The following is a 21,108-nucleotide window of genomic DNA, read 5'->3' on the forward strand; positions in this document are numbered from 1 at the left end:
TGGATGATGAAATTGAACCTGATCAAATGCAGAGCGATGCAGATGGGACAAAGTGAAAGACAGCTGCAATATAATTATCACCTAGAAGTGTATAAGCTTCAGGTTTCCAGGTGAGGAAATAAACTGTCTGGTGGCAAGTATCAGAATATCTTTAGAGTATATGGATGAAGAAATAATTAGAAAGCTAAAATAAGGCCAAAACTAGAATATGCCTCTCAGGTTTGGTCACTTCACCTTAAGAGGCACAAAGAGCTAAGAAAGAAGGTCCAGCAAAGGCAACAAAGATGGTACCAGAATGAAGAGCAAAGTAATATGGAAAGGCTGGAAACTTTATATTTACCCATACTGAAAGAGAGAAGAGTGAAGGTTGGCCTGATCACAACCATTAAGTTTTTAAAAGATGTGGACGATGATCAATTCTTTGTGAAACATGGGATGGAATAACCTGATGACATATGAAATCTATTGATAAAAAGGATGTATGGAAATATCTTTATAGTATAAAAGTGGTGGAAGAATGGAAAATAATGACTGAGGACATGTTTAACCCAATAAAGGCAGGCAATGTTACCCAATGTTTGTATGGAAGAAGCTGAGCAACATTATGTAACATTGGGCTATTTTGTAATAATTGTTTTTTTGAATTTTGGCAATGTGGCATCACTGTCATCTACTATCATGAACTCTGTCTACCCATTCCTGTAAACAGCTACCCTTGCTCACCCATTCATGGTCAACACCAGTATTAGCTTTTATCTAACGTTCATGCAGTAGTAGGCAGGCAACGCTACATAACGTTGGGCCCTTTTATCTAGTAATTGTATGGTGAAATTGGGTGATGTGGCATCTCTGACATGTAAATAAATGTACACAGTAGTTGTAAATAAATGCATAATTGATAAATCTAGTGTTAAACAAAAGTGATTGCAGATTCCCCTAACGACAGTGTGCCTGATAAGCTGCCCAACCCCCACTACTTATCCCCTCCTTCCACAGCCAGCTATGATGCAATATTGCATAAGTAACACCTCTTACCTTCATATCTCATCCAATTTTATCTTTCTATGTATTTTTTTTTTTTTTTTTTAAACTATTCGCCATTTCCCGCGGTAGCGAGGTAGCGTTAGGAACAGAGGACTGGGCCTTTTTTGGAATATCCTCACCTGGCCCCCTCTGTTCCTTCTTTTGGAAAATTTAAAAAAAAAGAGAAGGGAGGATTTCCAGCCCCCCGCTCCCTCCCCTTTTAGTCGCCTTCTACGACACGCAGGGAAAACGTGGGAAGTATTCTTAATCCCCTATCCCCAGGGATATACTGGCTTATTCCTTGATACTTTATCATTCCTAAAATATGCCGCCTTACATGGATGTATAAAAAAACATCACCTGCCTTAATGGGTTACTGCAGACAGCATTTATAACTTGAAGAGGCTGAATGAGAGGAGAGAATATGTAAGAGATGGGGCCCCCATGATTGTAAAACCTCTTCCCATACAGTACAAACAGGTAATTATAACATGTGCCTAATAGATCTTGAAATGGATATTTAGAGACATATACAATGCACACTGCATCCAAAGTACACCAGCAGAAGTATTTTGGAAGATGCACAGTAAGATATCCATATGAAAGTGTTCATATATCTTCATCAAAGGTACACTTACTTAATAAAAGCAATTATATCTATATCACTGATGCCTGTCCATAACCAGTAAACTCCAATACTATCTTAAATATTCAACAATAATATACAAAAATTTAATTCAATATCCAGTAAAATGAATATAAATAACAGGTCTAAAATTATTATGGCCACTGAGACAAAGGACCTTCAATTATGGAATGACTAACTAAAGGCAGCCCACATATCAGTAATTGTTAGGCACTTAGTATCAATCATAAGAGTACATAAAGACACTGAAAACTCACTAATGCATCCTAAATATAAAATCACTAAACAATCAACACGGTATATTGCATCTCAGTTACCCACGACTAGCTGATTCATAATTACCAAGGTAGTTGTTACTTTACACAAAGCTACAAAACATGAATTTGAGACAGTAATTACCACACACAAACAGTAGGAAACCTAAGTTATGATTCATTAAATGCAAAATTACTGTAACAGTTTGCATTGGACATTCTCTTTAAGCAACTCTACAAACACACATTACTAAATTGTGTTTTGGATTTACAATATTAATGTGTAAAAAATTAATTTACCAAACAAATAAAAAATTGCTCCATACATGAACCTCAACAATCAACTGTAACTGTATTAAAAAAACAGGCTTATGTAATGTTAAGAAAGATATACTGAACTGTTATTTTCTGTCTCCAATAACTGTTGTGATGTTATCACACCGTGTTAGGAAAAAAGAAAAAGTATTGATTAATAATGGTCTTTGAAACAGATGATAAATGATAGCCTCTCATGTTACAAACCTCCTAAGACAATGGAGCTTACCTAAAGTTTCATGAGATCGCTGTTTCCTGTGTCAGCGAGGTAGCACCAGGAAAGAGATGAAGAATGGCCCATCCACTCATATACACACACACACATATATATATATATATATATACATAAACGCCCATATACATACATATACATATCAACATATATATACATATACATAAACAGACATATACATATATACACCTGTACATACTCATAATTGCTTTCCTTCATCCATTCCTGTCGCTACCCTGCCATACATGCTCATCATTTCCCTCGTGAGCAAGGTAGCATCAAGAACAGACGATTACGCCTTAGAGGGGAAAATCCTCACTAGACTCCCTGCTCTGTTACTGCTTTTGGAAAGTAATACAAGAAGGGAGGATTTCCAGACACCCACTCCCACACTTCTTAAGTTGCCTATAAGGACACAGGAAATATGGGATATGCAGCAATATATGAATAACAAAATACTATCAATGTAAGTCAGTTTCCCTGCAACTCAGAACCACAGGGAATCTAAACAGAGTAAGGCATTGAGGTGCCATCTACTTCACTCTTGCTAGGTATGAATAATTACCACAGATATATTACAATACCAGAAGCTGGAAATCTCATTAAAAGATTAATGCACAAGGATGTTGCATGGACCACTTGATAAAATTGTACAGTACATAAAGAATACAAGAAAGAGAAATTAAATTTCTTTAGAATGCCCAATCAAATTTAAGTATATGTCTCCGCAGTCCAGACATTCTCTGACTCTTAAGACACTGTATATATACTGCTGGTGTACAATACTAATGACAGGATTACAAGATTTCTAATCTACCTGGGTCTAATGGAATACGCATGTATGTTGCCCTCCTGAGTTTTGTTTAAAACTAGCAATAAGCTCTAAAACAGTGAAGATAAACCTAAATATCTTTCTGTATCCTTGTTTGCGAGTATCAACAACATGGACTTAAAGTTTTCAAGATAAAGTAATAAGAAAAACTTCTTAAATTTCTTTAAAAATCCTTGCAAGTGACTATCATTGTCTGTGAGATATAATATGATGAGTTTCTAGAATCTATTCATCAATATATGTATCTAATTATCTATAATTTTATACCACCACTGCCTTCCCCCCACCCCCAGAAGCTCACATCTGGGATGATGTCTATGGCAGAATTGTCTATGCCCTATAAAAACACACTACCCAAGCACACTCCATCTCTCTCATACTTTTTGGGTCATCTTCCCACTGCATTCCCTCACTTTCCCCTCCTAGCATACTGACTGTCTTCCCTTCTCTTCAATGCATGTGTAATGATGAATAAGTAAATATTACAGTGTGGAAGGATTTCTAGACAAATATATGACTTCTCCACAGGACAGGCAAACTTTTGCTTAAAAAGTCAAACAGCACAGCATGTTAACAAGGTTATCATTCTACACACAAAACTGAATTCTCTCACATCATTCTCCATAAAGTAATTAATAGCATATTCCAAGCTTTTGGTGTCTTACCTGTAAATCGGCAAATAATTTCATCTAACACATTGCAATCCAGTGTCACTTCCAAATGAAAAAATAAAGTTATTCGTTATGTGTTTCCTTTATACTGTCTACATAACTGCCTCAGCCAAACTGTGGAATCTGTCGTTAGAAATAACCATCATAAAATTCAATGGAATGAAAAATATTCTGTACATGTCAAGATATCTGCAGTAAAACACTAAAATACTTAACAGCATAAAAAAATGTTTTACTAGTTAACAGAAAACAATTTTATATATATATATATATATATATATATATATATTTTTTTTTTTTTTCATACGATTCGCCATTTCCCGCATTTGCGAGGTAGCGTCAAGAACAGAGGACTGGGCCTTAGAGGGAAAATCCTCACCTGGCCCCCTTCTCTGTTCCTTCTTTTGGAAAATTAAAAAAAAAAAAAAAAACGAGAGGGGAGGATTTCCAGCCACCCGCTCCCTCCCCTTTTAGTCGCCTTCTACAACACGCAGGGAATACGTGGGAAGTATTCTTTCTCCCCTATCCCCAGGGATAATATATATATATATATATATATATATATATATATATATATATATATATATATATATATATATATAATATATACATATATATATATATATATATGAATATAAAGCAATTCTTAATTTTATAAGAGACCATGAGTAACAGTTATAAATGCAACGCATGGCATTTTTATTGCTAACCAGTAACATTCTATGTCACGCTATATGTACTTGAAACGCTATACATCAGCACCACAGCAACATTTTCAGACATACTTCAATCGCACTATAACAAATGTAATCAGGAAATCATTAATTTGTGTGATGTTCCTGCTATATACATGCACATTAAAAGGTAGGGTCTATGTAGCTATGTAAAGTATACAGCAACATACCTTACAATGTTGATCAACCACACTGTTCAAGGAAATATTTGATAAATGTCCCTGAACCACAGGTACTAGTTGTAGCTAGTACAGCAAAGGTTTACAGTTTAAAATAAGGTTTTTATACATGTTCAGGTTTCAACAATATCTACATAATCTCTCATCAGAATCACTTTTCAGGTTATACAAATGATAACCATAAACTCCGTTGATGCACTGAATATTTGCAATAGGAGTAGGTACCTTCCACGGAATGACAATGTTTTCATTTCATGTCATCAAACAAACCAAATAAACTTTCACTCAACAGTTATCATATAACCAATTAATGCATTACATAACACCCTATTTCGAATTCTGAGTTTATGCGATATTAAAATACAGTATTTCTATTACTATCAAACTGTGAGGGCTACATGCGTGTCTGCTCTTTTTCTTCTTCTTCAGGGTTCATCTCAACAACTGTGTCACAACGCCGTCCTTCCTCTTCTGCAATAGTGGTGTTTAGAAGGGAGCTGTCACCTGTGGAAGATCTTCGACGCATATGTATGGATACATCTTGCTGATGTATGGGTGAAGTGTGAGACGGAGACTCCATTAGAGAACTATGTGAAGGAGACCTGTCTTTGAGGAACTTTGGATTGTCCTTCAAAGATTCACGACGGGAAGTTAAGGATGCACTGCTACTACTGCGTCTTCCAAATATTTCACGGATGTTGGGATATGTCTGGTGATTCCCTAAACCACCTAATAAAGAAAAAAGTCATAGTTTCATTTAATATTCAAAGACAAATTTCACTTATCATCTTTGTACAATAGTCATTGGCAAGAAGAAGACTTTACAAAACAGGTAAATGGAATATCTAGGGATACAGATGGAGTAGATAAAGAGATGGTGAAGAATGGACAGTTGAATGCTGGTGACTGGATTTTGAAAGTGTGTATAGAGGTGCAGAAAAGTTGTTCTGTGCCTGATGAATGAAAGCAGGCAGTAACTGTTCCACTGTATAAAGTAAATGGTTGAAAATAGACTGTGAGAATTACAGAAGGATAGGTCCACTTGGCAAAAATAAGTACAGTGTATGGTAGGACTGTAACAGTGTAAATTGTGTAAAAACATGTAAATAAATAAAAAGGCAGATTTAGGAAGAGAAAAGGGTGTGTAAACCACATCTTTGCATTTCAGCAGATGTAGTTCTAGATGAAACTGAGCAAACTGTAATTAAAATTCATACTTCTATAAAAGGAATATGAAGTTAATGTGTTAGTTTTCTTGGATTTTCTGACTTTATATTGTGTGCATGGAGTAGTTCTGAATGATGTTTTGAGCTTTTATAATCATGATAACATGTAAGTGCAAACTTTGGTAAGAGTGAGTGGTTTGAAATAAGGAGAATATGTCCCAAGGTTCTGAAATGTCACCACGGTTGCTAAATGTTTTTATCAATGGAGCATACGGACAGTGGCACACTGCTGATTTATGGCACAACAAAATGGAAGTTTCCACAATTCTTGTGTGCAGATGATTCAGCTAACTGAATCAGTGGCATTGCAGAGAAAGGTATGGTTGCCTCGGCTATGTGTGATGGAGGATGACAATTAAGTATAGTTAATAAAAGAAAGATTCTGATTCTGGAAAGAGATGGGATGACATAGCACAATATATGGGTGAACAGTGAAGAACTGAAAGCTGGGGATGAATTTATGGGCTAGATAGTGAAGTTCTGCATGGAAGGTAGCAGAAAAAAACATAGGAAAAGCATTAAGTCTGACAAGGGAGAGAAATTGAAGATCACACAAATCTCTGGAGATCAAAATGAATCAGGGAATAGAGTGTGCACTATTACATGTCCCAACTCTGACGTAAGGACCTGAAACCGAGGTCAGAAAAAAAGAAAAAACTGGACATAAGGAAGACAGAAAATGTGAGGACATTAGGGGTAACCTTATGAGTTAGCACAAGGTTGGGGAGTTTAGGACTCACAAGAGCTACCTATTCTAGCTCACTAATTCCGTATCTAAAATATTTGCTTTTGATGGCAATGCTCTCACAACATTCCAAGAATCTATTACTCTGACACAAAAGAAAAAGATCCCCTTCTTGCTTCTATGCTTTAGTATGATGAGTGCCCTCTCATTTTTCCAGGCTGGTTCCCTGATACTAAGAGGTAAAATTGAAGGTAATCAGCACTTTTTGGGCCATAAATGCAGAAGATGAAAAGAAGGTGAACATGTTGCAAATCAATGTCTGAGGATGAAGGTATGTAGGGTGAGGTAAGTTAATCATGTAAGGAATGACAGTGTAAGACAGAGGGGTTATAGTAAGTGCAGTCTGACTCAGAGGGAGGGCCAGGGTGTGATGAAATGGTCTAGCATGTGGAGAGGAAGAGTGAAGGAATACTAAGTGTATCTCCATGTAAGAAGTGGATGGAGCAAATAAGAGGGGGAACTCAAAAGATGGAAGGATAGAGTAAAAGACGCTTTGTGGTATTAAATCCTGACTTTTCAGCTGAGTGAGTCATGCACAGGACAGAATGAAATGAATCAATGTGGTATATGGGAAGTAAAGTACTGTCAATGGGTCGAACCAGGGAATATGGAACAGTTACGGTAAACCACAGAGGAGTTTGTGGGGCTTCAATGTGGATGGTAGGTGCTGGTTTTGGTACATTATAATGAGTGGTGAAAAATGGATGTGTGCAAATGAGGCAATTGTTTGAATGATGCCGATGCTACCTTGCTAAAGCATGAGAAGCAAATAAATGCAATAAAAGACAGACAGATATGTTGTATACACTTATCAATACTTACCAAGGAAAGTATTAGAAGGAGAGTAGTAACAAACATATTCTTTATTAGAAGCCCAAGCAGGGAATTCTGATTGTCGAAGTGGCCGGTCACAGATCTCCTCATCCTCTGGTCGCTTCCAGGGCAATGTGACCTCAGCCATTGTAGGTGTGGCGTTCTCAGCTGCAACAAAACCTTGATATAAGTAAGAACAACATGAGGATTACAACAATGAAATGAAAGAAAAAGGAATAAAAAATGGACCTACTTGGTGTAGCAGGTATCATTACTGAATGTATTTCATTCACAGGTCAGCTGGGGTTTAAGACTGCATAAATTCAAAACTTGGCCATGGCAGCTGGTTTGCAATCAACCCAACCATTCATTCTCCCCTAAAGACTGGTTACCAAACAGGGTACATGACAGCCAGGGGGTGGAGGTGAGCAAAGGAGGCCATTTATTTGTTTGCTTCTGGCAGTACCTCACCAATGCATGAAACAGTGATCATGTACTGAGGGATATATATATCTTTCTTCTTTCTTTTTCTCTCATACTATTTGCCATATCCTTCGTTGGCGAGGTAGCGTTAAAAACAGAGGACTCTGTTCTTAATGCTACCTCGCTAACGCGGGAAATGGCGAATAGTTTGAATGAATTGAATGAAAAATATATATATATATATGATACAGCGCTGGTGGCTGATTCATGTGAGAAACTGCAGAAGCTGGTGACTGAGTTTGGTAAAGTGTGTGAAAGAAGAAAGTTAAGTGTAAATGTGAATAAGAGCAAGGTTATTAGGTACAGTAGGGTTGAGGGTCAAGTCAATTGGGAGGTGAGTTTGAATGGAGAAAAACTGGAGGAAGTGAAGTGTTTTAGATATCTGGGAGTGGATCTGGCAGCGGATGGAACCATGGAAGCGGAAGTGGATCATAGGGTGGGGGAGGGGGCGAAAATTCTGGGAGCCTTGAAGAATGTGTGGAAGTCGAGAACATTATCTCGGAAAGCAAAAATGGGTATGTTTGAAGGAATAGTGGTTCCAACAATGTTGTATGGTTGCGAGGCGTGGGCTATGGATAGAGTTGTGCGCAGGAGGATGGATGTGCTGGTAATGAGATGTTTGAGGACAATGTGTGGTGTGAGGTGGTTTGATCGAGTAAGTAACGTAAGGGTAAGAGAGATGTGTGGAAATAAAAAGAGCGTGGTTGAGAGAGCAGAAGAGGGTGTTTTGAAATGGTTTGGGCACATGGAGAGAATGAGTGAGGAAAGATTGACCAAGAGGATATATGTGTCGGAGGTGGAGGGAACGAGGAGAAGAGGGAGACCAAATTGGAGGTGGAAAGATGGAGTGAAAAAGATTTTGTGAGATCGGGGCCTGAACATGCAGGAGGGTGAAAGGAGGGCAAAGGAATAGAGTGAATTGGAGCGATGTGGTATACCGGGGTTGACGTGCTGTCAGTGGATTGAATCGGGGCATGTGAGGCGTCTGGGGTAAACCATGGAAAGCTGTGTAGGTATGTATATTTGCGTGTGTGGACGTGTGTATATACATGTGTATGGGGGTGGGTTGGGCCATTTCTTTCGTCTGTTTCCTTGCGCTACCTCGCAGATGCGGGAGACCGGAAAAAAAAAAAAAAAAAAAAAAAAAAAAAAAAAAATATATATATATATATATATATATATATATATATATATATATTATGGAGACCGGCAAAAAAAAAAAAAATATATATATATATATATATATATATATATATATATATATATATATATTTTTTTTTTTTTTTTTTTTTATACTTTGTCGCTGTCTCCCGCGTTTGCGAGGTAGCGCAAGGAAACAGACGAAAGAAATGGCCCCCCCCCCATACACATGTACATACACACGTCCACACACGCAAATATACATACCTACACAGCTTTCCATGGTTTACCCCAGACGCTTCACATGCCTTGCTTCAATCCACTGACAGCACGTCAACCCCTGTATACCACATGACTCCAATTCACTCTATTTCTTGCCCTCCTTTCACCCTCCTGCATGTTCAGGCCCCGATCACACAAAATCTTTTTCACTCCATCTTTCCACCTCCAATTTGGTCTCCCTCTTCTCCTCGTTCCCTCCACCTCCGACACATATATCCTCTTGGTCAATCTCTCCTCACTCATTCTCTCCATGTGCCCAAACCATTTCAAAACACCCTCTTCTGCTCTCTCGACCACGCTCTTTTTATTTCCACACATCTCTCTTACCCTTACGTTACTTACTCGATCAAACCACCTCACACCACACATTGTCCTCAAACATCTCATTTCCAGCACATCCATCCTCCTGCGCACATCTCTATCCATAGCCCACGCCTCGCAACCATACAGCATTGTTGGAACCACTATTCCCTCAAACATACCCATTTTTGCTTTCCGAGATAATGTTCTCGACTTCCACACATTTTTCAAGGCTCCCAAAATTTTCGCCCCCTCCCCCACCCTATGATCCACTTCCGCTTCCATGGTTCCATCCGCTGACAGATCCACTCCCAGATATCTAAAACACTTCACTTCCTCCAGTTTTTCTCCATTCAAACTCACCTCCCAATTGACTTGACCCTCACCCCTACTGTACCTAATAACCTTGCTCTTATTCACATTTACTCTCAACTTTCTTCTTCCACACACTTTACCAAACTCAGTCACCAGCTTCTGCAGTTTCTCACATGAATCAGCCACCAGCGCTGTATATATATATATATATATATATATATATATATATATATATATATATATATTATCCCTGGGGATAGGGGATTAAGAATACTTCCCACGTATTCCCTGCGTGTCGTAGAAGGCGACTAAAAGGGGAGGGAGCGGGGGGCTGGAAATCCTCCCCTCTCGTTTTTTTTTAATTTTCCAAAAGAAGGAACAGAGGGGGCCAGGTGAGGATATTCCGAAAAAGGCCCAGTCCTCTGTTCTTAATGCTACCTCGCTAATGCGGGAAATGGCAAATAGTTTGAAAAAAAAAAAAAAAAAAAATATATATATATATATATATATATATTTTCCCTGGCGATAGGGGAGAAAGAATACTTCCCACGTATTCCCTGCGTGTTATAGAAGGTGACTAAAAGAGAAGGGAGCTGGGGGGGGCTGGAAATCCTTCCCTCTCGTTTTTAGTTTTCCTAATGAAGGAACAGAGGAGGGGGCCAAGTGAGGAGATTCCCTCAAAGGCTCAGTCCTCTGTTCTTAATGCTACCTCACTAATACGGGAAATGGCATATGTATGAAAAAAAAGTTATTATTATACTTATACTAAAACAACAGAAAAAGATATCTTGAACTTTACTAATCTAACTGTGGGTCATTACTGAATGACTAGTATTCTTGTTTCCATTTTATTTGCAAGTAAAGTCTCAGCTGTTTTGACTGTTTCCTTAAAGAGTTTTATGCTAAGCACATAGGAAGAACCAGTGTTGCCTCAAATACTACATTAGTATGAAACATTGCTTGAAGACAACAGAGTACTAAATTATTTATTTTACTTACCATCATCAGGGGCAATGCTCAGAGACCGTTGTATCTTCCGAGCTGAAGTAGGAACATCATCTGTAAACATGAAGAAATTCTAATAACAAGGCAGTTGATATTTTGTGCCAATCAGTGTGCAGCCTCTTCTACCTATGTCTCCTTGTGTCCCTTTCCAGTGATGTTTTTATGTGGAGACAAAAACACACCCTTCCTAGAGAGGTGTTGAATAAACTCAACAAAAATCATCAATAAGCTTGTCCCCAACCAAGCATGGCTTATTTTTTTGGACTATTTGCATCACACACAAACATAATTGTAAGGGGTGGGGAGGCACAAAGAACATGGTGCAACAGCTTCAACAAAAACTTCATTGACTAGTTGCTCACATTAGGTCTCACAGTATAAGACCCTCAGACATTACAACTATTGAGCTGAAAGTGAACAACACCTATCAACAATTATCAATGGACTTAATATCAGTGGCAGCTGCCATGTATCTCCACCCCACAAAAAGATATGGACAAATTTTATAAATGAAGACTCTAGGCATAGGCAAAACCCAGGGTCCCAGGGTATTCTATGCAAGGATTTAAAAATGACTAGACTTTTTAAAAACGAAAGTGAAAAAGAGAAGAGTGATTAAAAACTTATGACTGATACTGAGGAAAAGTATAGCACAAAAGAGCAGGGTGATAGAAATGATTGGGAGAGAAGTGCGGTACACATAATTTCTTTAATATCAGCGAGGATGTGACCAAACTTTAACCAAGTCTTATTTGGATGCTTCTATAGTAGCTATGTTAACTGCCTTACAAAGACTTGTTGGGGGTGCATGGAAAAGGGTGCAGTTACCATTTTTGCTGTCAAAAGCAAACACACACACAATATCATCCAACGGCCAATAATAACACTCAATAATAACACTGGCAAAGGATGGTCTCACTCAACTATATCTAGGAAAATTTCAGAGGTAAAGCATTCTAATCATGTACACATGACTTCTGAAGAACTGCTGAACAAGTTGATTTTTCATATACAGAGCAATCCACAGGAAAAAAAAAACAAAATCGCATTCAAACTTCTATTAGTCACTCTGTACACACAAAATGCAATTTTGCATTACAAGATATATCCTCTAAACAGACTGGTTAAATCCACAGGAAAGAAGAAAGGAATCACAATCACATTCAAATTTCTATCAGTCTTTATGTTTAAACAAATTACAATTTTGCATGACAAGGTACATCCTCTACACTGACTGGTCATATATGTTTGGTTCCTTAACACAAGACAGCACTGATTAAGATTCAATGTGATGGATTTAATGTTGTTTGAGGAGGTTAAAATTTACACAATGGGTTCAAGGTATTTGCGAATCCCCACTAATCAGCCACTGCACTAGTCTGCCTCAACAATCTGACACAGATATACTTACAAAATAGCCTTCCCATCACCTCTCTAATTAAAGTATATCATGCAGGCTAAAAAAAAAAATACCATGTCAACCTACCATCTGAGTATCTCTTCCAAGGCAGTGCTGTCTCTGCCATTGTGGGGCCTCGAGTTGACATGCGCTTCGTGGTGATCAGTGTATCCCCTGTAAGTGGGGGATGAATGCAGAGAGTAAGAGACTAAAATGATGATTAAGACTTTCTCTTAATTCTAATATCTATCTATAATCTTTACTTTCACTTTTATTACATGAGGTGGATGAAATGCAATCAGTCTTTCTGCTCATTCAAAACTATCCTTACTTTTCATTTAGTGTGCTACATTTTATAGTCTTCCACAATACTGCATTAGAATGCTTTTAGATCAATCTCTTTATACACTTCCTCCAGCTGCTATGAAAGAATAGTATTTCTACTTGTATGTCCACCCTCACACAAAAAAAGGCTTACACAATATCACCTGACAAACTCATAACCTAAAATGGTCACTCACTGAGTGCTGCAGGGGCCCTATTGAAGGAATTCTTAAGACAAGAAGGTAAAGTATGATAAACTGCATATTCTACTATTGTATAATTCCACAGACTCCTTCTCCAGGGGCTCCTGCAGCAGCAATACAGTCAGTAGCAAGGAAAGGATAGCCTCCTTATAAGTAAGAAGTTCTACAAGCTTGTGCCTCCTTATAAGTAAGAAGTTCTACAAGCTTGTACTATGTTATATGTGTATCACATTCTGTTGATGAAAGGGAGTACATTCTTGTCAAAGAACTTTTCACTTCAAGAGAGTTCATCAATTCCCTGATGCTTGTAGCAGTGTAACCTTGGAGCTGCAGGAGTTCCTGGAAAAAGGGTCTTGGAGTAAACACCACTAGAACTTTTCAAGAAAGGGATCCTGGTTTATTCATACATAATATACATTATCTAACAAACATAATCGTTGTTTCCTGCATTAGCGAGGTAGTACCAGGAAACAAACAAAGAAAAGTCCATCCACTCACATACACAAACACACACACACATAAATATAGGGAGAAAAACTGGAGGAAGTAAAGTGTTTTAGATATCTGGGAGTGGATTTGGCAGCAGATGGAACCATGGAAGCGGAAGTGAGTCATAGGGTGGGGGAGGGGGCAAAAATTCTGGGAGCCTTGAAGAATGGTTGGAAGTCGAGAACATTATCTCGGAAAGCAAAAATGGGTATGCTTGAAGGAATAGTGGTTCCAACAATGTTGTATGGTTGTGAGGCGTGGGCTATGGATAGAGTTGAGTGCAGGAGGGTGGATGTGCTGGAAATGAGATGTTTGAGGACAATATGTGGTGTGAGGTGGTTTGATCGAGTAAGTAATGTAAGGGTAAGAGAGATGTGTGGAAATAAAAAGAGTGTGGTTGAGAGAGCAGAAGAGGGTGTTTTGAAATGGTTTGGTCACATGGAGAGAATGAGTGAGGAAAGATTGACCAAGAGGAGGATATATGTGTCAGAGGTGGAGGGAACGAGGAGAAGTGGGAGACCAAATTGGAGGTGGAAAGATGGAGTGAAAAAGATTTTGAGTGATCGGGGCCTGAACATGCAGGAGGGTGAAAGGCGTGCAAGGAATAGAGTAAATTGGAACGATGTGGTATACCTGGGGTTGATGTGCTGTCAATGAATTGAACCAGGGCATGTGAAGCGTCTGGGGTAAAACATGGAAAGTTCTGTGGGGCCTGGATATGGAAAGGGAGCTGTGGTTTCGGTGCATTATTACATGACAGCTAGAGACTGAGTGTGAACAAATGGGGCCTTTGTTGTCTTTTCCTAGCACTACCTCGCACACATGAGGGGGGAGAGGGTTGTTATTCCATGTGTGGCAAAGTGGCGATGGGAATAAACAAAGGCAGACAGTATGAATTATGTATATGTGTATATATGTATATGTCTGTGAGTGTATATATATATGTATACACAAGCTGTGTGGGGCCTGGATGTGGAAAGGGAGCTGTGGTTTCGGGCATTATTGCATGACAGCTAGGGACTGAGTGTGAACGAATGAGGCCTTTGTTGTCTTTTCCTAGCGCTACCCCGCACACATGAGGGGGGAGGGGGATGGTATTCCATGTGTGGCGAGGTGGCGGTGGGAATGAATAAAGGCAGACAGTGTGAATTGTGTGCATGGGTATATATGTATGTGTCTGTGTGTGTAATATATATGTGTATATTAAGATGTATAGGCATGTATATTTGCATGTGTGGAAGTGTGTGTATATACATGTGTATGGGGGTGGGTTGGGCCATTTCTTTCGTCTGTTTCCTTGCGCTACCTCGCATACGCGGGAGAAAGCGACAAAGCAAAATAATAAAAAAATAAAATACATTGAGATGTATAGGTATGTATATTTGCGTGTGTGGACGTGTATGTATATACATGTGTATGTGGGTGGGTTGGGCCATTCTTTCGTCTGTTTCCTTGTGCTACCTCGCTAACGCGGGAGACAGCGACAAAGCAAAATAAATAAATATAAATAATTCTTCAAAGCGTACGCTTGATCCACACATCTTCTGCCACTTCTGAAACCACACTGCTCTTCCCCAATCAGATGCTCTGTACATACCTTCACCCTCTCAACCAATACCCTCCCATATGATTTCCCAGGAATACTCAACGAACACTCAACGAATACTCAGCGAACAACAATTGGCTCATTTCCCAAGCCCCTCATCCACAACAGACTGCATACTTGCCCCTCTCTCTAAAACTCTTGCATTCACCTCCCTAACAACCCCATCCATAAACAAATTAAACAACCATGGAGACATCACGCAATCCTGCTGAAAATCGACATTAACTGGGAACCAATCACTTTCCTCTCTTCCTACTCGTACACATGCCTTATATCCTCAAAAAACTTTTCACTACTTCTAGCAACTTACCTCCTACACAATATACTCTTAATACCTTCCACAGAGCATCTCTATCAACCCTATCATATGCCTTCTCCAGATCCATAAATGCTACATACAAATCCATTTGTTTTTCTAAGTACTTCTCACATACACTCTTTAAAGCAAACACCTGATCCACACATCCTCTACCACTTCTGAAACCACTCTGCTCTTCCCCAATCTGATACTCTGTACATGCCTTCACCCTCTCAATTAATACCCTTCCATATAATTTTCCAGGAATACTCAGCAAACTTATACCTCTGTAACTTGAACACTCATCTTTATCTCCTTTGCCTTCATACAATGGCACTATGTATGCATTCCGCCAATCCTCAGGCACTTCACCATGAACCATATATACAATGAATATCCTCATCAACCAATCAACAACACAAGTCACCCCCTTTTCTTATAAATTCCACTGCAATACCATCCAAAGCCGCCACCTTGTCAGCTTTCATCTTCCGCAAAGCTTTCAATACCTCTTCTCTGTTAACCAAACCATTCTCCCTGACCCTCTCACTTCACACACCACCTCGACCAAAAACCCTATATCTCCCACTGCATCATCAAACATATTCAACAAACCTTCAAAATACTCACTCCATCTCTTTCTCACTTCACTACTCGCTATTACCTCCCCATTAGCCCCCTTCACTGATGTTCCCATTTGTTTTCTAGCCTTACACTATGAAACAAATGAAGGATGACCCATCCACTCATATACACACATATATACATAAACACCCACATTAGCACGTATACATATCAACATACTCATACATATACACGCACTTATGCAGACATTACATACATACACATGTACATATCAATACATGCTTGCCTTCATCCATTCTTTCTCCCCTATCCCTAGGGATAATATATATATTCAGTCATTCATAATTACCACAGGTCCGATTTCTATGATGGAATTCTGGAATAAAATGGTTGTATCTTACCTGTATTAGGTGTGCTGAACATGACATTCTCATCATCTTCATAGGCAGGGTTGTCTCGCAGAACATGTGCCATGTAGTCTGCCAGAAGTAACACATTCACATGTACAAGCATGCAAAAATAACATCCTTTCCTTCATTACATAAAACAAAGGCAAAAGTGAGGCCAAAAAACATAAAGAGTGTGCATTCATGCAGACACATCAATCATTCAGTGACTTTTTGTTATGGATATGAAAGAGGTATTATGTACAATGAAAATGTAATATAATTTTTACATAGAGCAAATGTCACTGAAGAATATATCTAAAAGACATTACAGAGACACTGTAGTACAGATGTCAGATAGTAGAGGTTATATGAAAAGTTTCAACATAAAAAGACAGCACTGTTAGGGTAAATCTATCATGTACATGAATAACTGTACTTGATGGGTAAATGGATTCATTATAACAAAAATAACAGTCAGCTGCAAAGGCAGCGCTGTGCACTGTAATCATCATTAGCTTGCTAATGAGTGAAAGTCATATGAATTACCTGCAAAACTAAAAGGCTGTGGCTGTGTAAAGACTGCAAGTCTCAAAGTTCTTTATGAGATATGACCACCTATTAATCACTATGATTACAAAAATATCAAATATATGCTGAATTTACCTCTCACAGCCATTACTATGGTTCTGAACCTTAAGCTGGCATTACTGTGTACATGTAAAAACTACTGGTGTTTTTATAGTTAACAAGATGCTTTTTCATTTGCCCTAAGCAGCTATAAGATTATGGATTTATCAAACTGTGAGAAAGTATTTGGCATGCATGGTGTAGCTTGAAGCAAGTGACATTTTTATGAAGTGCCTGTATTAAAACTTACCACTCTTAAGGGTAATGGCTGATCCATTCTTTTGGAAAGATGAATGGGAGTCATCTAGATCCTTGTCCTGCATCACCATACCATTCTCTGTCTGTTGAATGTAATACTAAAGTAAAAATTCTGCATTTTCTAAACTTCACTGGAATCATCTGTTTAGAATCGTATTCAACTCTCAGAAATTACTTAATACTTAAGACATCCACCTTAGACGAGGTTGGATTATGTACAGTCTACTTCCCTCTTCATGCTACTTTCAACCTTTATTGAAAGAAAAGATGACTCTGAAAGACAAAAATTACTGCTTGGTAATGAGATGAAGCTTTCCACTGTTAATAAGATTTTCTTTTTCAAAACACTAGAAATACTACAAGTAGAGGCATTGGACAAATTACATTCCAAAGACATGACTTGATATTTCCATCTCTGAGTTTTAGAATATGTCTGTACCCCACCATCAGTGTATGTCTTCAACACTTTAGAAGAGCAGTATATGTTAATTATATCTATCTTTACAGAGTTATACGAATAAGCAGTAAAACATAAAAGTACAGATGACTTTTACCTGGACTTGCAGAATGTTCTTTTTTCCCTTATAAGATCATAAATACAACAAATACATTATAAGATGGAGTGAAAAAGATTTTGTGTGATCAGGGGCCTGAACATGCAGGAGGGTGAAAGGAGGGCAAGGAATAGAGTGAATTGGAGCGATGTGGTATACCGGGGTTGACGTGCTGTCAGTGGATTGAATCAGGGCACGTGAAGCGTCTGGGGTAAACCATGGAAAGCTGTGTAGGTATGTATATTTGCGTGTGTGGACGTATGTATATACATGTGTATGGGGGTGGGTTGGGCCATTTCTTTCGTCTGTTTCCTTGCGCTACCTCACAAACGCGGGAGACAGCGACAAAAAAAAAAAAAAAAAAAAAAAAAAAAAACATTATAAGAATTCTTTAAGAATTCAAAGAAATTTCTGTTAAAATATTTGTGAATGAACTATGGTAATCTACAATAATATGAAAATGTCATAGGCCACTAAAAGTGCCAGATGAAATGAGGGTAAGGGGTTTCTAAGACAGATGAGAAGCTAGGAGGGTTACTTTGAAAATCTTGAAACTATGAAGAATAACAGCAGAATAATAATAATACATATATCATGTTATGCCACAATAATAACACTATCTGTGAAGTTATTGAGAAGAATCAATTAACCACCAGCTACTGCTGCCAGTTTCCACTAGATAAACTAATTGTACCATGCACCATCATATTATGATACTCATGAAACCAGGAAAAAAACTTGCATGCTCCAAGAGTATTAGGCTGGCTGATGTGACTTTTAATATTCAAATTCTATTCTATATATCCATAACATCATGCATATTTATGCAATCATATGTAGTAAATATTCATATGTAGTAAATATTATTCTGAAGGAATGTCCAACCATGCTCAATATATCAGCTCAGATGTCTATCAAAAATATGACAAAATCAGCAACAAAGTGACATCCTTCTTCCAAAAATGAGAGATACTCTCTAAATCACAGTAAGTTTCATGTCAAAGCATTTTCTAAAACTTCTTTCCTAATCTGCATGTTTCATAACTTTTTAGGAATACTGCATTCTTTTCACATATGGATGAAGAAAACACATGTAACACACATTCATGGGCTATCATGCAGATGTTTTCAGTCTATGATTTGTATCCTGCTGCAGAAACTGATGTAAATATTGCCATACTGCACTGTTATAAGTCAATTAATAAAGCAAAAAATAAAAACACATTGTGTTTCTGTAAGCAGAGATTCTGGTGATACAGAATCATCACACAGACTTAATGCACAGCACAATAAGGGTCAGTGGATAAGGATGCCAGTATTCTTATTAGTTTTGCAAAACAATGGATGCTTACAGTTGCATATTTTTAATCTATGCAACATGATAATACTGATAACTATTTCAAGAGGCAGCATCCTTGTCCACACTGTTCCCACAAAGGTTACCTGGACAAGGGTTTCCTGTGCCACATTGTCAACAATCTGTACGATTTGAGAGAATCGAACAGCTGGTAGATGCTCGGGGCTGATTGGACCTCCGGCATATTCCTAAATCATCATTGGTCATTAGATTTCAATTAAATCAATAAAGAGTCCATCAATGGATATGCTTTTGATTAAAATATCCTATTGAGAGTAATAATACTTGGTTCCTGGTATGATTTTCCTCAAAGCAATTGTACTATGCTACTCTATTCATATATTCAGCAATGACATGATTTTTCATACTTCATAATTACTCACTATTTCCTGCATTAGTGAGGTAGTGATTTTCCATACTTCATACTTACTCACTATTTCCTGCATTAGAGGTAGTGGCAGGAACAGATGATGAACAGGACTAATTCATCACATCTATCTTCTATCAGTCATGTGTAATACACAGAAACCACAGCCCCCTACTTATAGCCAGGGCCCACACACTTCTTGTGGTTTCCCTCACTGCTTCACGAGCTTTGGTTCAGTCCAAAGGACAATATGTTAACCCTGTATGTAACATCACTCTATCCCATGCATAACATCCACTCTCCTGCATGTTCCAGCCCCAAGTACATATCTAATTTGGTCTCCCCCTTATCCTTGTCCTCTCCACTTGTAACACATATATCCTCTTAGATCTCCTCCTTCATTCTATTTGTTTGTCTAAACCATTTCAGCACACCCTCTTCAGTTCTCTTACCCTATCATTTTTACTGTATCAACTCTCCTCACACCACATACTGTCCTCAGACATTTCATTTCCAAAACATTCATCCTCTTCCATATATTCTCATATGTAGCCCATGCCTTGCACACAAACAACATTGTTGGGACTACTATGCCTTTAAACACATCCATTTTGACCCTCCCAGACAGTGACCTCTCTTTCCAAACATTCCTCAATGCTCCCACAAACTTCCCCTCACCAACCATATGACTTGCCTCTGTTTCCATGGTTCCATTCACTGCAATGTTCAGTCCCAGGAACTGAAAATTCAAATTTTCTCCATTCAATCTCAAACCCCAAATACCTTGTCTCTTTGCACTGCTAAACCTAATAACTTTACTTTGTTCTCTTTTACACTTAAATGTCTCCATTCACACACTCCCAAACTTAGACAACAACTTCAGTGCCATGTCATCAACAAACAATCTATTCCTTTTCCAGGCCCTGTCCTCCCCTACAGACTGCATTCAAAACCCTTGCATTTACCTCCCTCACCACCTCATCCTCAAGGAAATCAAAGGGCTATGGTGATATCATACTGCAGACCCATCTTCATCTGGTACCACTTATCTTCTCTGTTTACTTGCACATGTGCCTTACTCTTAAAAATTCCTTTCCCTTCCACTCAATATATTTGTAACACCTTCCACAAAGCATCTCTATCAATGCTATCATATGCTTTCTCCAGATCTATAAACGTAACGGACAAATCCTGCTGTTTCTATAAGTATTTCTCACATACATTCTTCAAAGCAAACACCTGATCCACACATATTCTACAGATCATGAAACCATACTGTCCTTCCCAGTCTGATGTTCTGAGCATACCACCACCCTCTTAATCACCACTCTTCCATGCAACTTACTAGTTACACTCGACAAGCTCATACCTTTGCAATTTGAACATTCACCTTTGTCCCATTTGCCTTTATTCAACAGCATTATGCACACACTGCCACACTTAAGGTGCCCCACTGT

General features: G+C 38.3%; 1 protein-coding gene across 2 annotated transcripts in view; it reads right to left on the minus strand.

Moving 5' to 3' along the window:
- Window positions 1-4,581: 4,581 nt before the first annotated feature.
- LOC139765970 (Na(+)/H(+) exchanger protein 2-like) overlaps window positions 4,582-21,108 on the minus strand; it is a 223,728-nt gene continuing 207,201 nt past the window's right edge. Inside the window, exons 13-19 of one of the 2 annotated variants that reach the window (XM_071693995.1) lie at window positions 19,371-19,472; window positions 17,366-17,456; window positions 16,501-16,578; window positions 12,682-12,768; window positions 11,190-11,249; window positions 7,680-7,838; window positions 4,582-5,615 (exon numbers count right to left, since the gene is read on the minus strand). In XM_071693995.1, the coding sequence (XP_071550096.1) occupies window positions 5,281-5,615; window positions 7,680-7,838; window positions 11,190-11,249; window positions 12,682-12,768; window positions 16,501-16,578; window positions 17,366-17,456; window positions 19,371-19,472 (912 nt within the window). In that variant the 3' untranslated portion in view covers window positions 4,582-5,280. The remainder of the gene's footprint in view (window positions 5,616-7,679; window positions 7,839-11,189; window positions 11,250-12,681; window positions 12,769-16,500; window positions 16,579-17,365; window positions 17,457-19,370; window positions 19,473-21,108) is intronic. The other variant, XM_071693996.1, reaches the window with a different exon arrangement.

The sequence above is a fragment of the Panulirus ornatus genome, chromosome 56, assembly GCF_036320965.1.
Source record: "Panulirus ornatus isolate Po-2019 chromosome 56, ASM3632096v1, whole genome shotgun sequence".
NCBI classification, from domain to species: Eukaryota; Metazoa; Arthropoda; class Malacostraca; order Decapoda; family Palinuridae; genus Panulirus; species Panulirus ornatus.